General features: G+C 39.1%; 1 protein-coding gene across 1 annotated transcript in view; it reads right to left on the reverse strand.

The window, feature by feature from the left end:
* The window catches only part of ALPK3 (alpha kinase 3), a 105906-nt gene that overhangs the window by 43577 nt on the left and 41345 nt on the right, over window positions 1–20984 (reverse strand). Inside the window, exons 5-7 of the mRNA XM_075208409.1 lie at window positions 19477–20953; window positions 4968–5093; window positions 2385–4476 (exon numbers count right to left, since the gene is read on the reverse strand). Of these exons, the coding sequence (XP_075064510.1) occupies window positions 2385–4476; window positions 4968–5093; window positions 19477–20953 (3695 nt within the window). The remainder of the gene's footprint in view (window positions 1–2384; window positions 4477–4967; window positions 5094–19476; window positions 20954–20984) is intronic.

The following is a 20984-nucleotide window of genomic DNA, read 5'->3' on the forward strand; positions in this document are numbered from 1 at the left end:
TGAATTCCAGAGAGAGAGTAAAAAAGCTAAAATCTTGAGACCCACATTAAGTATGGGAGATTCTAGGTACTGTTAGTAGTCCTTCATCTGCAGAGCATAGTGACTGAGTGGGAATATAGGAAATCAGAAGCTACTTCAAGAATATAGAACACTGGTTATCTAGGGCTTTGAATGTCAATAGACCTATCTCAAAACAGTACAGACAGACAGTGAAAGGAATGGAGAAATACATTATGTGGCAGGAAAGGGACTGGTTAGTTAAATGCCTGGCTGCTGCATGTTGAACCAGCTGCAAGTAGTGCAGTGCTTTTTCTGGGAGACCCAGAATGCATTGCAGTAGTCCAAGCATGAGGGCACAACTGCAAGTATGAGTGTGGACAGATCTTATGAGAGAATCAACTGCTTGATTCTGGCTATGTTCTTTGGATGGAAAAATAATGGATGGAAAAATAAAGTTTGATCATGACTGAAAACTAATATTTAAATGTCAAGCCATAATCAAGTACACCAACAAGATTCCACACCTCCAAGTTAAAGCCCATTTGGTTCTCCCAGCTGCAATCATATGATAGGAGGTCAATATCAAATAACAAGAACCTCTGTATTATCAGGATTTAATCTCAGTCAGCTGGCAATAATTGACTCCTGGAGCTCAGGTAAACAGCTATTTAAGATTGGGTTCTGAACCATAGGACAGGTACAGTTGAGTATCGTCTGCATAGCAGTGGTAGTCCAGACCTTGACGTCTGTTTATTTACCAGTGGTAGCATGTACTTTATACTGCAAATAGCAAGCAGGTCAGGATTAAATCCTGTGGAATGTTGCATAACATGTGAAATAGTGCAGATGAGTATACTCCTGAAGACATTCCCTGTGACCTGCCAGTGAGAAACGATTTGTACCAGCTATGGATCCAGTCCACAGAAATTCTTCTTGTCCTATATTAGAATCTCATGTTCCACTGAATTAAATGATGCAGAGAGGTACAGGAGGATTAACATTGATTAAGATCATTAAGCACACGTACCCGGGCTATTTGAGTACTATGTTGTCTCCTGGATCCTGTCTGGAATGGATCATAAATACTGTCGGTTGACAGACAAGTTTTCCAGTTGGGCTGCAACCACTTTCTCAATGACCTTCCCTAGAAATAGAAGGTTTGATACCGGACTGCAGTTATAAAGTCTTGATCTAAAGAAGGTTTATTTTAGAAAAGGCCTAACAACTGCTTCCTTTAGTGGTTCAGGAAAAATGCCTGTGTGCAAAGAGTGATGTACTATTCTGGTAAATACTGGACCAATTACATCAGTACACTCTATTAGAAGGTTTGTGGAGGCTGGGTCCAGATCACATGTGGTGTGATGCAACCTTAAGGTAACTTCAACAATGTCTTCTCCATTCAGAGGGTCAAAGCTAGTTGAAAAGACTAGATAGTCCACATTTGCAAGCTTGTAACCTTTTCACTCATTTGATGGCACTGTTGGGATTCCAGTCTGGATGAAGGATACCTTATCAGCAAAGAAGATTGCAAAATTATTGCACCTAGACTGGGATTTGGTTGCATCAGGCTGTAGACATGCTGGTTTACAAAGCCTCTCCACTGTACAGAAAATCTGAGCTGGTCTGTTTGCTGCCACAATCTCACTTCATATGAACTCATACTTCTAACAGGTGATTGTGGATTGGTATTCCTTATTATGCTTGATTAGATTTAGCTTATCCTCTGCCATGCAAGTCTTCCACCATTGCCATTCGTCTGCAACCCCTCTTCTTCAGGAGCCACAATGTCCAATGCGGCCATAACATTCCTATTATAGTCACGAACAAGAGAACAAGGATCCTCACAGGCATCCGTTACACCAGAGAGATCCAGATTTGCTGTAAGAGCCTGGGAAGTAACACCCCTCATATATGCTGCAAACAGCATTTTACAGCAGTCTGTGAATCATTTCAAGAGGAAATTATCTATAAATGAAAACCACTGCTTTCACCTGGAGAAAAAATGTACATCTTGTGAGACATTGTCCGTTCTTTTCTATCCACAATAGTGTTATGTAATAAGTGATATATTCACAATATGACAAAATGTATTCAGTTAATTTGAAAACCAAATCAGTAGTAACAAAAGATGAACTAAAATAAATACAACCCTTCATAAAATTTGGCTTAATCCTCAATTCTTATGAATAGATGTTTCTGATCATACATTAGACAGATACCAGGAAGTTGCAAACTTATCTGCAATTAGAAGTGATTATTAGAAACTAGCAATTTGCTAATTTTGTTTTAAGTTATCTCTACTGACTGCTCTATACTGTTACCTCTTATGTCATAGAAACTATAAGACCAGTTATATTGTTCCAATTAATAATTTATTACCTCACCTTTATAAGGGTCGTTGACTTTTTTAGTTTCCGTAGACTGTGCATCTTCTTTAGAAGAAACATTAAAATCTTTTGTCTCCTGCGGACCAGAATCTGAAGTCTTCTCTTTATCTACTGTTTCTTCATATATCTTTGGAACGTCCAGTACTGCCATCCTTCGGATTGTACCAGGAGAACGTCTTTCAACGGGTGGAGATTGAGTTGCCAAGAGGGAGTTACTTCTTCTAGATAGTCCTGGAGACACATTGGGGCTCTCTTTTCTAGAGGGAGGAGAAAGAGAACCTGTGCTTCCAGTCTCTTCATCATCCAATTGTTTAGACTTGGATAGATATATTTTACGACGTGCACCAGAAGCCAACTCCTCTGGTGTTGCTGAAGGGATTAGAGCTAAATTTTCAGTAGACCTCCATTTGCGGTTGCTGTCTCTTTGAGAGTCGAAATGCATGTTTCCAAGTGTTTTTTCAGAGGGTAGACTACCAACTACTATAGAAGGTACAGCTAAAACAGTAGTAGAATCTGTACCTGAAGCTATTTTAGCTGCTATTCTTCTTGAAGTGGATGGACTAAAACTTAGATCTTCCTTGCTTAAGATGGTTCCTTCATGTATGCCTTTTGAACTCTTCCTGGAGGTGATCGGACTCAATGGCGCACTTTCTACTTGAGCTATTATGTTTCCTTTCTTTGAGGATTCAGTCATTCTAGGAATGGTTGGACTTGTTGGCAAAGAATCCACATTCTGAACCATATCTTCCTCTGAAGTTGGGGTCAGTTTACCTGATGTGGAACTGGAATGCATACTCTCTGCGCTCTGTGGGGAGTCACTATCTTTACCAGATTCATACATTTTCATGGAACTTGGTGGACTTAAGGTTCTTTCAGGTGATTGTAGATCGGTATCTCGCACATTTTTTTTACCCTTTTCATCTGGCTTTTGATCAGCAACATCTGCTGTTTTTATGTGTAACAACATCAACAAAGAATTCTTCAGAGTCGTTACCAAACTGTGATCTTGCTTTTCTTGTTGTTTTGACATATTATCTTGAATATTTTGCTGGCTATCTATCTGTGAAGTTACAGAATGCTTAACTGTAGATAGGTCAGCCTCAGACTGCTTCTCTATTACATCTATGCTTTTAGCTTCTGGTGCTACAAGCTCTTGGCTGCCTTTCTCTTCTTTGTGTGGCAAAGGTATCATTAGGTCTGCTTCATAATGATCTTCAACTTGTGGTATAGCCATTGGAGAGTGCAAAGAACTAGAGTCTTCAGAACTTTCCCCATTATTGGTCACTCCTGACTCCAAAGCTTTTTTCACATCACGAAGAAGAGTTGCCACAGACTGATTTTGATCACTTGATACTGATAAATTTGATGACTTCTCACAAGGAAGAATAATATCCAGGACATTTTCAGACATTTCTGTGTTTACTTGAATCTGTACATCTTGTAATACATCACTAGTTAAATTATTTGATTCTTTTTCTGCTACCATTGCTTTCACTTCCTCTGATGTATTTGTTGTTCCACTTAAGGAAACAACAGATGTGTCTTCTAATATTGGTTTATCAAATATTCTAGAGACTTCAATATGATCTTCCTTTTCTTTCACATCCTTCACATCCTCCATCATTTCAACTTCACTGGATAAAATACCTGCAATATTGACATGTTCTGTCGAGCTGTCATTAGAAAACTCCCTGACCTTAACTTCATCACTTTCTACATCCTTGATCTCCCTTGAATCTGCAATAGGTTCAGATACAACGTTTTCCATTTGTTGGTTGTCATGTACACTTTTCACACGTTCCTCTGAACTGCACTCCATGGAGGACACTGGAGAATGGGAAGGTGTAAGTGATGGAATAACTTCATTCATTTGAAGAGTTTCCATTTGTTCACCTTGAATTACAGTGTCCAAAACAGGTATCACTTCTGATTTTGTAGAATTGTCTGTAATCATATATACTGGTACTGGTGAACTTGAGCATTTAATCAACTTGTCCTCTGTTTTTTCTTGTGTTTTCATATCCTTTGTTTCAGTGGCATCCATTAGCTTTTGTTCAGTGGATTCTACAACTTTTAAAGCTTCACTTTTCTGGAAGACAAATAAATACTCAATGCTTTAGAGAATTTTATAACATAACATCTGTCATAATGTAGAACCTACATTCATACACAATCAAAAGATTAGAAACGTGTGCCCCATCTGTTCAAAAACATATATGTTAAGCTATATTTATTTAAAATGCAAATATAATGTAATTTTAAAGAAAAGTAATTTTGCAAAGAAAAAAAAACAACAACCCTAAAATTAGAATGATTGTCTCTTTACAAATACTTATGGCAGCATTGCATGTATTTCTTTTCCAATCAATAAATTAAGAACTCTTTGCTCCTATACATATTGCTCTCTTACGCTTTGTATCAAATGCCAGATTATCTAAGATAATAACATCTTAACATAAATAATGCATTGAAGAAAAAAAATCGATGCTTAGCTGTAAAAAAATAACAAAATATAGTTTTATTTATAATAACCATTTGACCATTATGACATTTTTATGAAAGGATTCCTTTAAACACTACCTTCTGTGCCTCTGCTTTCTGGCTGATTTCAAGCTGCTTCTGCAGTAGTGCATATGCTTTATGCAACGCCATATATTCAATTTCTAAATTCTGCAGTTTCTGGAGTGTCTCTGTCCGGGTCTTCTCCTGATGAATAAAGCATTGTAACATAAGTATAATAATTTATTGTCAAAACTTAAAAATAAAATTAGCAGTATGATTAAAGTTTTAGGAGGTACAAATATTGTACAATCTATGAAAAAAAATCTCTTATTTCCACCGACAAGACAAAAGAACCGTAAAGCACACATGCAAAGGACTATTTTTATAATAGTAGCAGAACCACCATCAATAAAAGGGTGCAGCAGATACAAGGATCAGAGGTGAGGGGGCCTGTCCAACCTCAAGAGGTCCTGGTTCTGCTCTTCTGGCGCAAGCAGAGTGAAACTCCAAAGAGCGGAGGCTCCATAAGAGTAGACAGGCATGTCCAGGCCCTCTCCCAAATTTTGATATGTGGCCCAGCCATGCTGTGTCTCACCTCATTTCTGTCAACTAGAATTCTTTATACATAACTTACAGATTATGGTTCTTGCAGGAACTAATGGGACCCTATTTTTCCCCCTTCTTTCTTATTCTCAAAAAGCACAGGCAAATGGGATTCATACCTATCCTGACGCCTACACCTGATAACACCTAGTTAACTTTCTATAAATCTCCCTATGGCGACAGACCCTTGTTTTTTGTCCAACTCACTGGTAGTAGAGAGGATCTTTAATATATTTACTGGGTTAGTAGGGGAAGCATCTGCTATGGGGCCTGGCAGCTGAGGGTGCCCAACAAATACCTAAAGCTCAACACATTCAAAATGAAGCTCATCAACTTTCTGTCCATCCTCTAGTCTCGGTTGTAGTAAAAGTGGGATTGTATTGTGCTTGAACAAAGTATAGAGGCAGTTTATATAAGTGCCAAATTAATGGACTATGATTTTATTTTTATTGCAAATTTTAGCAGATGATTAGACATTTTTATTCATTCATTTAATAACAGTAATAACTATTATTAAATTTTTCCCTGATAATTACTCTTCTTATTGATTACTCATAAAAAAGGGACTGACATAATGAAATTGAACAATTATGTTTTCTACAAAAATAGTTTCATACCAATGCGGGAAGCCATACCCCTTACATAGGGTGGCTTCCTGCATCATTGTTTCACACTACTTTGCTCTGGGCAGAAGCAATAATCAATCACAATAATTACATTAGGAAACAAGTTATTTATACTATACTGCACTACTGCACTCTTTCATTTTGTACTTTATATCTAAAAGGTGCACCTGTATTATGGTTTTGGATCCTTTAAGGACCAGCATTTTTATACACATATACATACATACATGCATACATATATACACATATACATATACACACACATATAAATACATTTATGTACACATACACATATATACACACACATATACACACAGTGGTCGGAGTGGGGGTGTATGCAGTGATATGACATACCGCCCATTCTAATTCTCCTACTGCTTTTATTGTTAACCTATAAAATTCCTTTTTTCTCCATCATTGTCACATTAATCAGGAACCAGAGATGTGCACATACTGACAGCTGCCTGTCACCACGAGGGTAAGCATTGGACTGCAGGAAGGGTCACCACCAGAGATCTGGGGTCTACATTATAAAGCCACCAGAGATATGTAGTGGGGAGTCTGCATTACAAAGCCACTATAGAGCTGGGGTCTGTATAGTAAATTCACCAGAGATTTGGACTTTTATAGTAAAACCACCAGAGATGTGGGGTGGTTTGCATTATAAAGCCACCAGTGACTTGGCTAAGTGGAGGTCTGCATGAGAAAGCCACCAGAGATTTTAGTGTCTGTACTGTAACATCACCAGAGATTTGCGGGTCTGCATTTTATTCCAGCCTTCAGAATAGAGTTGCCATTAAATTAAATGAACTGCTTGGGCATGCTGGCACTTTTTTTGTTGTCCTCATCGGCACTCATCTCCTACCCAGACCTTTTGGACAGACAAGATATGCCTCCTAAGACACATATCTGTAAATTCAACTAACTATGATACATGTTCAGGAGATGTGCTACACTTGCATGTGCACACTATCTCCAGACGTAGGGTGGTCCAAGGCAAAGGTACTTGCAACTCGGACACATCTTTTTGCGCATGAGCAGTGCGGCAAAATTGATTTTTATACAACTCAAATGCACTTGCATCCAACTCTAAAAAAGAGGCTTTATCTCTCCTAAATTAATTAATTTGAACATGAAATAAAGCAGTTTTACATATAATAATTTTCTCATGTGCAATGTTTCTAAAATGGTCACAGATAAGGCATATACAAAGATGAAGGCTGAATCCTGCAAACTGATGGTAACAATGTTTACGTGCTTTGCAGCATTCTTTTATGACCCTTTATACATTCCCTGGATATGCAAGTAAGCTGTCTTTATTACATGTTTCCTTTATGTCATTGCCACTAGGTTATTTTTTTATATTCAATGAGTCACTGACCTCTAAATCCATGAACAGCATGTTAGTCACAGTAGAATTTATGACTAACATGCTCACTCTATTCTGGATATGTTTCCATCCATACAGATGTGTTTGTTTATTTTCTTCTATAAGGATGATGAAATCACCTGCTGCTTTTAGTGTGCGTACATTTAGTTGGGCAAGATTTGCAAATCCAAAAATGGGAATAGCTAATCTGTGTCAACATTCTGTGCAGCTGAGAATGAAGTCATCTTCTCTTTATAGAGCAGACAATCTAGACTTTTTCACTTTCATGTCGTACTCTGCCTGCATATATTCCCATGCATCCTAATCAAAATGCAATAGAACATTTCTTTGGATATATAGGTTAGTAAATGCAATGTGGTCTTTCTACAAACTCAGACCTGACTAAACTAGACATTGGCAGACACTCAGCAAACTTGTGAGACTTCTGTTGCTTGCTTGAAAACATTTATATTTTATGGCTACAAATAAGCTGATGAAAACTGAATTTGAAAGGCAGGGAAAAAAATGACAACATTGATTTCCATATTGTGAAAGGAGCAGAGTAATTAATAAAAATCCACAACAATTTATTTTTATAGTGAGATTAATTGTATGTAAAACAATAAAAGGGATATTAAGCTTATGACATATGTATTAATCATGCTTTAATTAATAAGTGCAGGTATAAATATAACAAAAGCACAAATCATCCCAATACTAACTACAAAATTAGTATTGGCTATAATAATTTTGGAGATGTAATAAGGTGCATCATAATTGCTTCTATGAGACTTGAGAAGACCATAAAGGACTGTAGAGATTCTTTGTATTCTCTTTGGTGGATAAAGAAACTTCATGCCCAAGTGTGAAGATTTCTTGAAAGTAATGCATAATTTAATTTTTATTTTTTTTAAAGTATGTAGGCTATACCAGCTACTACAACTCTCATCCACACCTCATCTCACTGTAACTTGTACTTAACTGTTTTTTTTTATGTATGTAAAAGGAATGTGTTCTCTATTGTTAGAACCTGTTTTGGGCTGCTGATCAGTGGGGCATAGTTTATGACATCATTCTTGCCTGGCACTCATCTAGTTTAAGACCAATATGTTTAAAAAAAAAAATAAAAAAAAAATGTAGCACTGATATAGCTCATTTGTAACTCATTAACAAACTTCACCTGCTGCAGCCTGCAACTCCACTTCTTATTTCACCCTCCTGGACATTGTAACTTGGTAATTATATTTTTGTTTTCTCTCTTTGTCTCCCTACTTCTCTCTCACCTTTCAGATGCTCAAATCCCGCTCTCTCTTGGACCCCTACCCTTTCACTTGTTACTTCTGCTTTCTACAAACTCTCTGACCTCGACTTTCTCCACGCACATCACTATTGCTCCTGTCTCTTCATTGCTCTCTTGCCACTAATTCCCCTCACACTATACTGCCTTTGTGTTTACTGCTCATAGCTTTACCATTATTGCAGTGCATTGCCTTTGTCATTGAACTGTTCTACCACAACATCAATTTGCCATAGTGTTGCCATGCTGTTGTTTTACCACTTATTGCATTGCTGATTACCAATTACATTCCTGCTGTTATGACCAATTGTCACCATCTGGGCTTGTACACTAACTAGGCCTAGACAAGATCACGGGCCCCTGCAACTTGTAGGCCCTTGCACCATCCTGGACATTGCCTAACATGGCTCTGCACTATCTGGACCATCCAGGACTCTGTATCACCTAGGCCTCGATCCCATCTTGGCCTCATCTTGGCTTTATCTAGGCTTTGACCATCACGGCCTCAGTATCTTGCACAACTCTGCACCGTAGTTAGTCCCACTACTCCTTGTGGTCCCATTTGCTCCGTTTGTCTGTCAATATCCCCTCCCTTTAGAATATAAGCTCTGAGAGGTTGGCCCCTTTACCCTATGTCTCATGTCAGCCCACACTCCGCCGTCCTCTCTGTTCCCTTTTTGTCTTCTGCTAAATTGTTTTTGTATGCCATGCAATTTGTTCTGTTAAATGCATCCATGCATTATTTTGCTTATCTGAATCTATTGTTTTATTCTGTATGTACTAATGTAATTCTGTAATTTTGTTGTATGGTCTTATCTCCTTCATACAGCGCTGCAGAAGCCTTGTGGTGTCTTCTAAATAAAAGTTAATAATAATCTATCTTAAGCACTGCAGCTTTAACTAGGATTCCTGTGTTGATTACAGACTGTTTTTGTGTCAACCTTATAAATCAAAGTAAATTATTTCCCAATGCATGTTTTGTGTTGGGTGTGCTAGTTTCTCTTGATTATAATTGCGGCGCTGCGGAAACCTTGTGGCGCCTAACAAATAAATGATAATAATAATAATAATATAATCTCAGTGACCAGTTACACATATTTGGCCTGATTCATGCTTGCACGCAAAACCATTTATGCGCCGTATCTTGTGTGAAAAAACTCTGAAGCATGCTCAGAACCAGACCTTACGCCAATGAATGTAATTGCATGTAATTCCTGACCGAATGCAAATGATACTTACGACTTGAAGAATGGAACGGAGATGGGAAGGAGGCAATACATAGGCAAAGCACAGTACTGCCGACGCTAATGCAGTCAATTCAAGTCCTGTGTTTCTCTTAAGTATGCTTGTTTCAGCCATATCATCTGCACGAGCTACAGGACAGGTGCAAGTAAGATAGACCATAAAAATGCATTCTGCTATAGAGCCTGGCGAGTTATTATCCCCAGGCCACAGCCCATCTATTTTCACAGTCTGCAGCCTTTACACTGCTTTCCCAGATTTCATTATGTTTTTATTAAGAGTTCAATAAAAATGTGGTCAATTACGGGTTGAATGAAAAATATTTAAAATCACGGCTGAAGATTTTAGGCACCCTGAATCCTTTTATGGAGGGGCACCAATTTTAGGTGTGATTTTAACTGGCGTTTGGACCCCTAAATAGACAGTTAAAGACTGAAAATATAAAACTTTACAAGCTCAAATGGAAAACAAATAAGTGCCAACCTCACTTAAAAATAACAATGTTCAAATATTGTTAAAGTTCCTAAACCAGGCACTCCTTATTTCCAGCACTAAAGAAATAAAAGCTTCACAATGATAAAAGTGCAATAAGTAGTTCTATAACCTGCACATCTTTATGGAAAGATTAATATGACCTTTAGTAGTAGCTCTCAATACAGTCATTCAATATACCAGTGACCCAGTGTTGGAGTAGTTTTCTTCCAAATCTCATCAGAGCGTATGTGTAAAAGATACAGAAAGAGAATCAAAGTGCAATTCTGTTTTCCACAATAAGAATTTGTAACCAGAGTGTTTCTAACAAACTCAAGAGGTGAAAGAAGGTGTATTCCTCTCTCAAAAGGAAAGCCACTGAGCCACACCCATTGAAAGTGCACTCACATAAGTTTTGTAAAACACAATTCAATTACATTGTAAGGACTGAAGGTATGAAAAATCACATATGTTATCAGGCATAGCACAGAACGATTCCTCTTCCTTAAATAAGTCCACCACTGTGTATATCTTACTGTAGCGATCCAATATAACACAAGATTAAAAAGCACATATGAAAGATAAAATATCAGGTTTCCCCTTCTTGAGTAATATCTAGCTTCCAATCGGATCCCAAACTTGAAAAGGCACGAAGTGCAGGTTTGCAGTCAAGCGCCCGGTTCTGTGATCTTTCCCTGTCCGTCACTGCCCTTTTTCCACGATCCTTCTGGATAACCAGATAGGACTAGGATTAGAATATCTTGTGCTGTCAACACGCTTCAACCTGTTATAGATGTTTTTAAAGGCAACAGTTAAACCTTATATAATGCATTTCCCCTCTTTTTGGATGCTTAAACTGCTCTACTCACACCAAGTGATAGACAGGTGTGGGCTTATGTACAGTCGGACGCAATTGCATCCTGAACGCTAGCAGGAAAGAATTAATGTATACAGACATTACCGTTACTGAGCATTCAACTCCTACTACACCTACCTATAATTTGCAAGAACCTGATACATTACAAACCAAAAAATCAAACACACACTTAATTCAATTATATTAGGCTACTGACACCACTGTCACTACTGAAATTGCAAATTAGTTAAATTCACCATTTACTCTCAAAGAATTTCAACAGGCACTTTCAGAAACACCCATTGGAAAAAGCTCCAGATGGTTACCTGGTTCAGTGCCATAAAACATTCAAATAGGAACTGCTGCTCACTTGCTGAGTGCTAGTAACTCTATATTTCACTCTGTTCTGGTGTGAGTGTAAGATTAATGGCCTCTGATTTCTCATAATAAATTTTAAAGTTAGGAAGCCCACCAAAGGTGTCAAATTCAGGTCTGGTAGGAGTTATTTGTCCACTTTATATTTCATGTAATTGTATGTAATTTGTTTCTATCATGATCCCTCTCAACATATAGCGTGGTATAATATATCATCATCTTATACATACAAGATAATAATAATTGTTGCATGTTTTTATGTTAAAAAAAAGAAATCATACATGTGTGCAGTTTGCAAACGCTATGACACATTGAATAACCCCACAATATAAGAATTGGAGAGAATGGCGCATACCAGAAATTCCATAAAGATATGAAAATAATGGGTAATCCCCTGGTGCGTGCAATTAGTCATACAAAACCTATATGAAAGATTCTTCATTTTGGTGGAGGGATTCCTGAAAAGAGCCAACATTTTTATCATAAAACTTGACCTATTCCCAAAAAGTCTAATAAGTAAGGTTAATTCCATACACAGCTAGTCCACTGTGTCAAATGATTTTTCTGCATCAATAGTTAGCAAAAAAGCAGGTATCCTTCTGGATAACCAGATAGGACTAGGATTAGAATATCTTGTGCTGTCAACACGCTTCAACCTGTTATAGATGTTTTTAAAGGCAACAGGTAAACCTTATACAATGCATTTCCCCTCTTTTTGGATGCTAAAAACTGCTCTACTCACACCAAGTGATAGACAGGTGTGGGCTTATGTACAGTCGGACACAATTGCATCCTGAACGCTAGCAGGAAAAAATTAATGTATACAGACATTACCGTTACTGAGCATTCAACTCCTACAACTACACCTACCTATACTTTGCAAGAACCTGATAGAATGGCTGTCCAAAAAATAGTAATAATTAATCAACTGACCAAATTCATGAATAGACTCCTCAATCTCATATGAATTAACTGCTAAATAAGTTTTCTCATCACTCCAAAACGCTATAGACAAACATATCTATCTCACCCACTGATCTTCCACTGCTTTTCCCCTGTAATTCCATGCACTGGCTCCATATTCTCTCTAGAAAAATATACTAAAGATTTGTTTCATCTGACAATATTTCGCAATCTTTCTACAGAAGTTATCATGTCAACATTTACTATTTTTATGGACAAATTTGGGCTGAATCAGTTCCCCCAGTTCTCATTATTGAGCATCACCAACCTTACCGCGATTTGGAAGGGTTTGAAATAAATGTACCTCCAATAAATGCACTATGCATTATCATGAGGGGTCTGCTTTTTACATACTGTACATTACAGAGAAGCATTATAACAGTTGCAATATAAATTGCTCATAGAATCTACCATATTTAAAAACATCAAACTCCTCCTTTCTCACACATGTCAATATGCAACTAGTGTATGGTTGAGTACATAATCAAGACACAAAACTATTTGAGTAATAACTCTTACATAAAGTCTAATCCTGCTGGAAATTTTACCTATAGAACATTACTAAAAGATTTCCTTTTTCTTACATGAAATAGCCCTATACAATCATTGTCTAACTTTGACTACTGAAATCTCCCATTGAATGACCTTTACATTTTGCTTCACGATCTATTCCTAATGCAGCCGACTGATTCATTAACACTTCTCACCACTTAACTCCTGCACTTTCTTTCACAACCAAATATCATGTCACCTAACTGTAATACATTATCTTCATAACTCAACTTCCACAAATTCAGCTTGTCACTTCATTTGATTACTAATTACTACTCATTATGTTTTTGGCTTATGGACTGCTCAACAATTTCCAATAGCACAATGTCAGATGCCACTAACTAATATATAGCCTGGCGGTTCCCAAAGTGTGTCCCGCGGGTTCCAGGGGTGCCGCTGAGACCAGGAAATTAAAAAATAAAATAAAAAATACTTGCCATCCTCCTCCCTCCTCGCTTCTCACTGAATGTCAGGTGTGACGTCATCACACCCAACATATTCAGTGAGAAGCGGAGAGAGGAGGATGCTGGGTCTCGGCGCTTGTGAAGTATGGTAAGTAAAAAAAGGGGAGGGGAAATTGTGATAAGAAACAGCAATGGAGGGGCAAAAGAATGAAGGAGGGGGCAGCGTGAGGATGAAGGAGGGGCGCAGAGCGTGAGGATGAAGGAGGGGCGCAGAGCGTGAGGATGAAGGAGGGACGCAGAGCGTGTGGATGAAGGAGGGGCGCAGAGCGTGAGTATGAAGAGGGCGTTGAGTGTGAGGATGAAGGAGGGCGCTAAGTGTGTGGATGAAGGAGGGCGCAGAGCGTGTGGATGAAGGAGGGCGCAGAGCGTGTGGATGAAGGAGGGCACAGACTGTGTGGAGATGAAGGAGGGCACAGACTGTGTGGAGATGAAGGAGGGCACAGAGTGTGTGGAGATGAAGGAGGGCACAGAGTGTGTGGAGATGAAGGACGGCACAGAGTGTGTGGAGATGAAGGAGGGCACAGAGTGTGTGGAGATGAAGGAGGGCACAGAGTGTGTGGAGATGAAGGAGGGCACAGTGTGAGTTAGCTGTAAATTATTCTTTGACAGAAATATAATTGAAAAAATATATATTTTTTCCCTTGGATTAATGTGTATTATTTTTGCATACAACTAAATAAGTAAATCTGTCCTGACCTAAATACGTTTTTTTGACCCAACTACTTATAAAACGGGACTGCTCGGTAATTATTTTGGAGGGGTGCCTTGAAAATATTATAGAGACTCTAAGGGTACCTATTAACGGTACTGACTACCCCGACACAGAACAGAATGACATGAGGATTCCGAATGAAGGTTTAGCATAGCCGGTATCTTTATAAAAGTCTGACATTGCATCAGATTTTAATGATTTATGATTAAGTAATTTAGAAACCTAACTATGACATATGGCTGAGTCATAATTCAAGTTATATACACATTTATGATGAATTATAATACCTAAAAAAATATTTTATAGGCGTCAAAAGGCTCTGGATAATAAATCTACTATGTAATGGAAAGAAATTAAGTTATTAACTAAGATACCGTGTTTAGATTGAAGCTTTGAATTCCTTCCACTGAAGAGTATGTCGCACCAAAAGTAGCCCAATGTATAATTTATAGGTGTCCTATACAAATGTGGGATAGAGTATCTTCTTGACCTTGGGCATGTTTATGGAAAGTGTTAAAGGACACAAGAAACACCATTGCAGCAAAATGATGAAGCACAGTACCACCTGCTCCATTTCAAATACATTTATGTTTGATCTGCTATGAGCCTAGCAAACGCTCCAAGAGATGATAGCGTCCACTTACATGACTTTAGTATTTTGGTATGCAGGAGTATTTTGGGGATATAACTGACAAGCAACACATTAACAGCAACAGGTTAATGGTTATACCTTTTCTCATACAGTGTAGCCTCTCAATTCAAGCATTTAAGAAAATATATGCATCTTGAAGTGAATATTGTGGATAAAAAACATAATTTGCAAGCTACTGTTAAAGAAGCATTATTATGACTATTATATGACAGCAAAATATTAATTATTGTAATAAATATAAAATACTGCGATACCAGGCTAGGTGGAGCTAGGTTAAAAGAGGTGTGACCACACTTATGTGTGGCCCAGAAGAGACCTGCAAGGAGTCATAAGGAGGGCCATTGTGGTTCAGGCAGGAGGACTGAGAGAGAAGACTTTTTAAATGGTAGGAAAGAGGACTCAGTGAGGTCAGGGTGTGTCTTGAGGGAGTCAGGAGGCCTGAGAGAGAAGACCTTCAAGTAGTAGGAAAGAGTACTCAGTAAGGTCAGGGTGTGTCCTGAGGGAGGCAGGTGCCTGTGATAGAAGACCTTCAAGTGGTAGGAAAGAGGACTCAGTGAGGTCAGGGTGTGTCCTCAGAGAGGAGACCTTCAAGTGGTAGGAAAGAGGACTCAGTGAGGTCAGGGTGTGTCTTGAGGGAGTCAGGAGGCCTGAGAGAGAAGACCTTTAAGTGGTAGGAAAGAGGACTCAGTAGGGTCAGGGTGTGTCCTGAGGGAGGCAGGTGCCTGTGAGAGGAGAGCTTCAAGTGGTAGGAAAGAGGACTCAGTGAGGTCAGGGTGTGTCCTGAGAGAGGAGACCTTCAAGTGGTAGAAAAGAGGACTCAGTGGGGTCAGGGTGTGTCCTGAGAGAGGAGACCTTCAAGTGGTAGGAAAGAGGACTCAGTGAGGTCAGGGTGTGTCCTGAGGGAGGCTGGAGGCCTGAGAGGGAAGACCTTCAAGTGGTAGGAAAGAGGACTCATTGAGGTCAGGGTGTGTCCTGAGGGAGGCAGGTGCCTGAGAGAGAAGACCTTCAAGTGGTAGGAAAGAGGAATCAGTGAAGTCAGGGTGTGTCCTGAGGGAGGCAGGAAGCCTGAGAGAGAAGACCTTCAAGTGGTAGGAAAGAGGAATCAGTGAGGTCAGGGTGTGTCCTGAGGGAGGCAGTAGGCATAATGGACAGGAAAGGGTCATGGACAGAGACAGGACCCTTTCCTGCCATTGGGACAGGAAAGGGTCCTGTCTCTGTCCAGGACTCTGGAAACTCTGCTGGATAGCGCCAAGCAAATTAGTTGCACTCGTGAAAAGTTTGCCGGCTGGAGACACTTAACTGACAGCTAAACACTGCACCACTGACTAAGGCTGCTACCTTATCACAATATATATGTATGTACAGAAATCCAAAGAGATTATATCCAAATCAGATAACTCCATATTTTGGTAGTATGAAGATATAAATTACATAGCAATGATCGAGCGATGGCACTTGAAGGTTAAGAGTTCATTTGGCTATATCGGTTCTTTGAAATCATATCTGTGACCAGGAACGAAACTGTAGAGATATTACTAACTGGGAATCATTGCTATGCCTTGACTTGTTACATGGAATATTACAACGGTGTTCCATAGCTTTCCTATAGAAGAAGGATTCAAACTTACTATGAAGTGAAATAGCTTCAGCACAAAAACTGAATGTGCCTCTTGGACAAAACTATTATTATTATTTTTTTATTTTTTTTAAAAAGAACCATCTACCATCAGACTTAGTACAAAGATAAAGGAGCATGGCAACAAACAGCAGAGTTGATATGGGTGGCCAAATAAATAAGAAGCAGTCAGATAGATTACCAGTTGTTGAAGAACTAGCTAAAAGTTATCTAAACCAACTAAACTATCTAATTAATTTACATAATTATTTTAATTATTGCTATTTATTTAGCTGGTTAGTTTACTGTGTCATCCGATCCGCTTTTGGGATATATTTGCACTGACTGCTATATTCTTACAATTTTTTCTAGGGTTTTGAGACTGGCAAAAGTGAATATATCAGGAATTATAGGGTCCCAGACATGGGAAACCAAGGCTATGCAAGAGGTGAAACAAAGTTTATTTCACACATTACGTGTTAATAGTCTCATATAGCTGATTAGTTCAGAGAGGGAAAATAGTTGGTAGGCAATGTGAGTTAATGTGTTAACTTTAAATCCATGTTTTCTTCTTCTTGTTCCTGTGTTATGTTCCTTCTTGTCTCTGAGAGGATGTGTTACAAACAAGACATGGGGGTAAATGTATTAAGCTCCGGGTTCTTCAACACCTGCGAGTTCGGCGTTTAAATTTAATGCGGCGCTGCCTTGTAAAGGGAAACCTCTCTTTACAAGGCAGCGCCGCTTTAAATTTAAACGCCGATGACGCTGAACTCGCGGATGTTGAAGAACCCGGAGCTTAATAAATTTACCCCATGCTGTTAAATGTATCCTCTGTACACTAAATACAACCGATTTCTTGTCCCCCCAAAGTGTGTCCCTAGGAAATCATGTGTCACACACCAGGCTCTCAAATCCTGTCACTTACCCCTCCACTGTTTTTCTAAGCTGTTCCTGCGGTCCTCAGGCTCTGCTGGTTTCAGATCTTTCTGCAAGATGCTGCCCAGTCTGTCTCCACTCCAGAGATCCCTCCAGAATCAGTGTATGGGTGCTGCCATCTTGGATTCGGTCACGTGATTTCTCTCAACCAACAAGGGGATAGCAATCTCCACTCCAGAATTCCCTCCAAAACCAGTCCCTGGGAGCTGCCATATTGGATCTAGTTACCTGATCCATCTAAGCAACTCAGAGTGCTGCTTCAGCCCAGTTGACCACAGTCTCCAATCAAGAAACAATAACTAGAATAAAAGGAATTCCTGGAGCCCTTATCTGTAGCCAGTGCAATGTTGTATTTTCAAATGCCAACCTGGTTATCAGCAGTCTGCAGTCTTTTCTATTTTTCCAGCTCAGACAGTGCAGTCTGCATTCAGGTTCCAGCAATCCAGTTCTGGCAATCCAGGTCCTGCCCAGTCTCCTCTGCTAGTCTATCATCACCTGTACCAGTCCTTTCACTTACATGCAAAAGGAACATAATCTGGTTACGTAGTCACCAGCGTAACTCCAAGGACACAACCCAGTCTGGGTACAGGCAGATCCCCAGGCGTGACATCATGAATATAGAACCCAGTCGCTAAACTAATGCCACTTCAGGGGGGTGCAGCCACTATGGGGCATAGTAATGCCAGGTAACCTTTCTGAGGCACCCACTCTAATCTTAAGGCAGTAGAGACTAGATGGGGCAAGTTAAGAGCTTCCTTGCCTCTACCCAACACGTTGATTGCAGAAGATTCATGTTACCCTATGCTCCTTACTACAATCACTGTAGTGAATGCATCGGAGAAGTAGGGACAGGAAAGGGAGAGGAAACAATCTTCCTGTCCTGCCACTACGTCATTCACTCTGTTAATCACTGCGCAACTGCATTCAGTGGCCCATGACATGAGCGCTGAGGGGATTGGCAGTGCAAGTGCTATTTTGGGCAGCAGAAGAGGGTGCAAAACAAGTGGTGGTTCATTATCAGTGGTGACATAAGCTTGGTAAAATGTTGGGAGGAAACAAAATAAGCTGTCACTTGTTACATATCAGACCAATATTTTTACTGTTGCCATAGGAATAATAAATGTGGTTTTAATTTATGCATTGTTTATATTTGTGGATTTGGTGGTGTGGCGATTACAATGAAACAGCACATTGCACGTACCTGCTCATATTTAACAAAACCTCTGCAAAGTCTTGTAAATCAGTAAATTCCTTCCATTTGTCCTTCCTCCAATGCTTGCAGCTCAGTTACATTTGTCAGGTGTATAACAAAGTGTCATTTAAGCAATTTAGCATTGCAAAAGGTTACAAAGTTGAGATTAGTTCAGAAATTTTAAGCTGATGATCATAAGCAGCCACATGATGTTACAACACAGGACGATTAGCTTTAGCACTATACAACTCTTATTCTTTTTGTTTTGATGATTAGTTTATATGTACACCTTCATCAGATTAGTTTCAATTATTTATCCTTGTAGAAAAGACATTAGTGTTTAAACATAGGCAAAAAACAAGTTAAATGTTTGCCAGCAATTGCATTTGGGTGTACTCTCTCTTACATCACAGCCATGCCAATTACCATATAATAGGACCTCTCATGGCAGTTGTGACATGAGTTATTTTTACAAGAACAAGAACGGGAGTGGAATAATGCTGTTTTGAACAGACAGTAAAACTGTCAAGAAGGGTATCGGACTCTGTCCAAACATATGAGCATCTTGGCTATAATTAGTTGTCTTCCATGTAATACACAGGATCTTAGACAAGATGGAAACATTTCTGTATGAGGCAAGTAAACAAGAAAATAAAACTTACTTCATCAGGGTCTACTGAGGATAACTTGTTCTTCACCAAGGCTTGTGCTTCATGTGACTCCTCCAGAAATGTAGACTTGTCCTTATTCAGAATTGTAGGTTTGTCCTTGATACCATTTTGTGATGCGACCTCAGGGGACAAATTAGCAGGTGGAACCAGCACTGCTGACTCTAATTTCTTTACATTATGCTCCTTAATATCACATACTGGGACTGAAACAATTGTAGGAGATTCTTGGGAGTTTTCCACAAGTGGTTTTGGCAATTCACATTTTGACTTAGACTCTGGTATAACCTGACTAATCTTTGAGACTGGTGCAGTTATAGGAACTTCAGTTTTCATATTTGTTGTTGGTGGAGGTTTGCGTCCAGCAGACAATTCTCTTTGCTCTTTTGAGCGCCTTGGGGCTGCTTTGGGCACTTCTTTTATTTGACCTTGAGCTAATGTTTTTGAAGGATTTACTTTATGTGCATTATACTCAGCCTTTGCATTCTGGTCTCTTTCAAGAGCTGGTGTGCCCTTTTCTCCTTCTGGGAGTGGCAACGAGTCACCAAAATACATATCTTTTAGGGAAAAATTAACATCACCCTTAGCTTGTTGATGACCAGGTTTTGGAATGGGTGAATCAACTGCCTTGCTGTTGGGCACAAGACTATCTTTCAACTTTTTGGTATCTTTTGCTGCTATCGTTTTTCCTGTTTTAATAGATGCAGTGGAAGGTGCAAACCTTTTATTTGATGTTAGTGGTGATATCTGAATCTCCATTTTCTCTTCCACTGTAGTGTTGGTAGCATCTTTTGCAAATCGAGACCTTCTTGGAGCAGGACTTTTGCCTTCTGATTTCTTGATGCTTTCTTGTGTTGTCTCCTCTTTCATTGAGACAACTTTAGTTAAGGGAGGTGCTTCATCTTTTTTCTTCTTTTTTGCATAGGACTCCTTTAATGCTGTTTTCTTTGTTATAACCTCCACTGTTTCATAGACATATGCAAGGAATTCTTTACCATTTTCCTCTATATTTTCAGGTATAGCATAACCATTGGTGGTTACCTCTTCTTTTTGTTGTGTTTCCAAGACATTGAAGCCATTGACCACATTGTGTGGTTGGTCATTTTTTGGTATTTCCTCTTGCAGTCTGGAGTTTGGATCTGGAATATGAACCTTTATTAAATCCTCTTTGGCTATTGACAATGATAATTTATCATCTTTATTTTCTGAGGAGAACCTTCTCTTTCTTTGAATCCTTTCAGGACTCAAAGCCCTCAGTCTTTCACCTTCCTCGAAATTCTCCTTTACTCGTTTCCTACTCTGCTCAATCTCACGCATTTTGGCTTCCGCTTTTCTCTTCAGTTTTGCAAACCACCTTTGGTGTATTTTGTATTCAGTCATTGTTCCAACTTCTAGTATTCCAGAACAGGATACAATGCCTTTGTTATTTCTGGCTGATGCTTGATAAATTGCAGCATCTTCTTCACTGCACCTGTTTAAAAGAAATTACATAGTTACCATGG

Source organism: Mixophyes fleayi, chromosome 4 (genome assembly GCF_038048845.1).
Source record: "Mixophyes fleayi isolate aMixFle1 chromosome 4, aMixFle1.hap1, whole genome shotgun sequence".
Lineage (NCBI taxonomy): Eukaryota > Metazoa > Chordata > Amphibia > Anura > Limnodynastidae > Mixophyes > Mixophyes fleayi.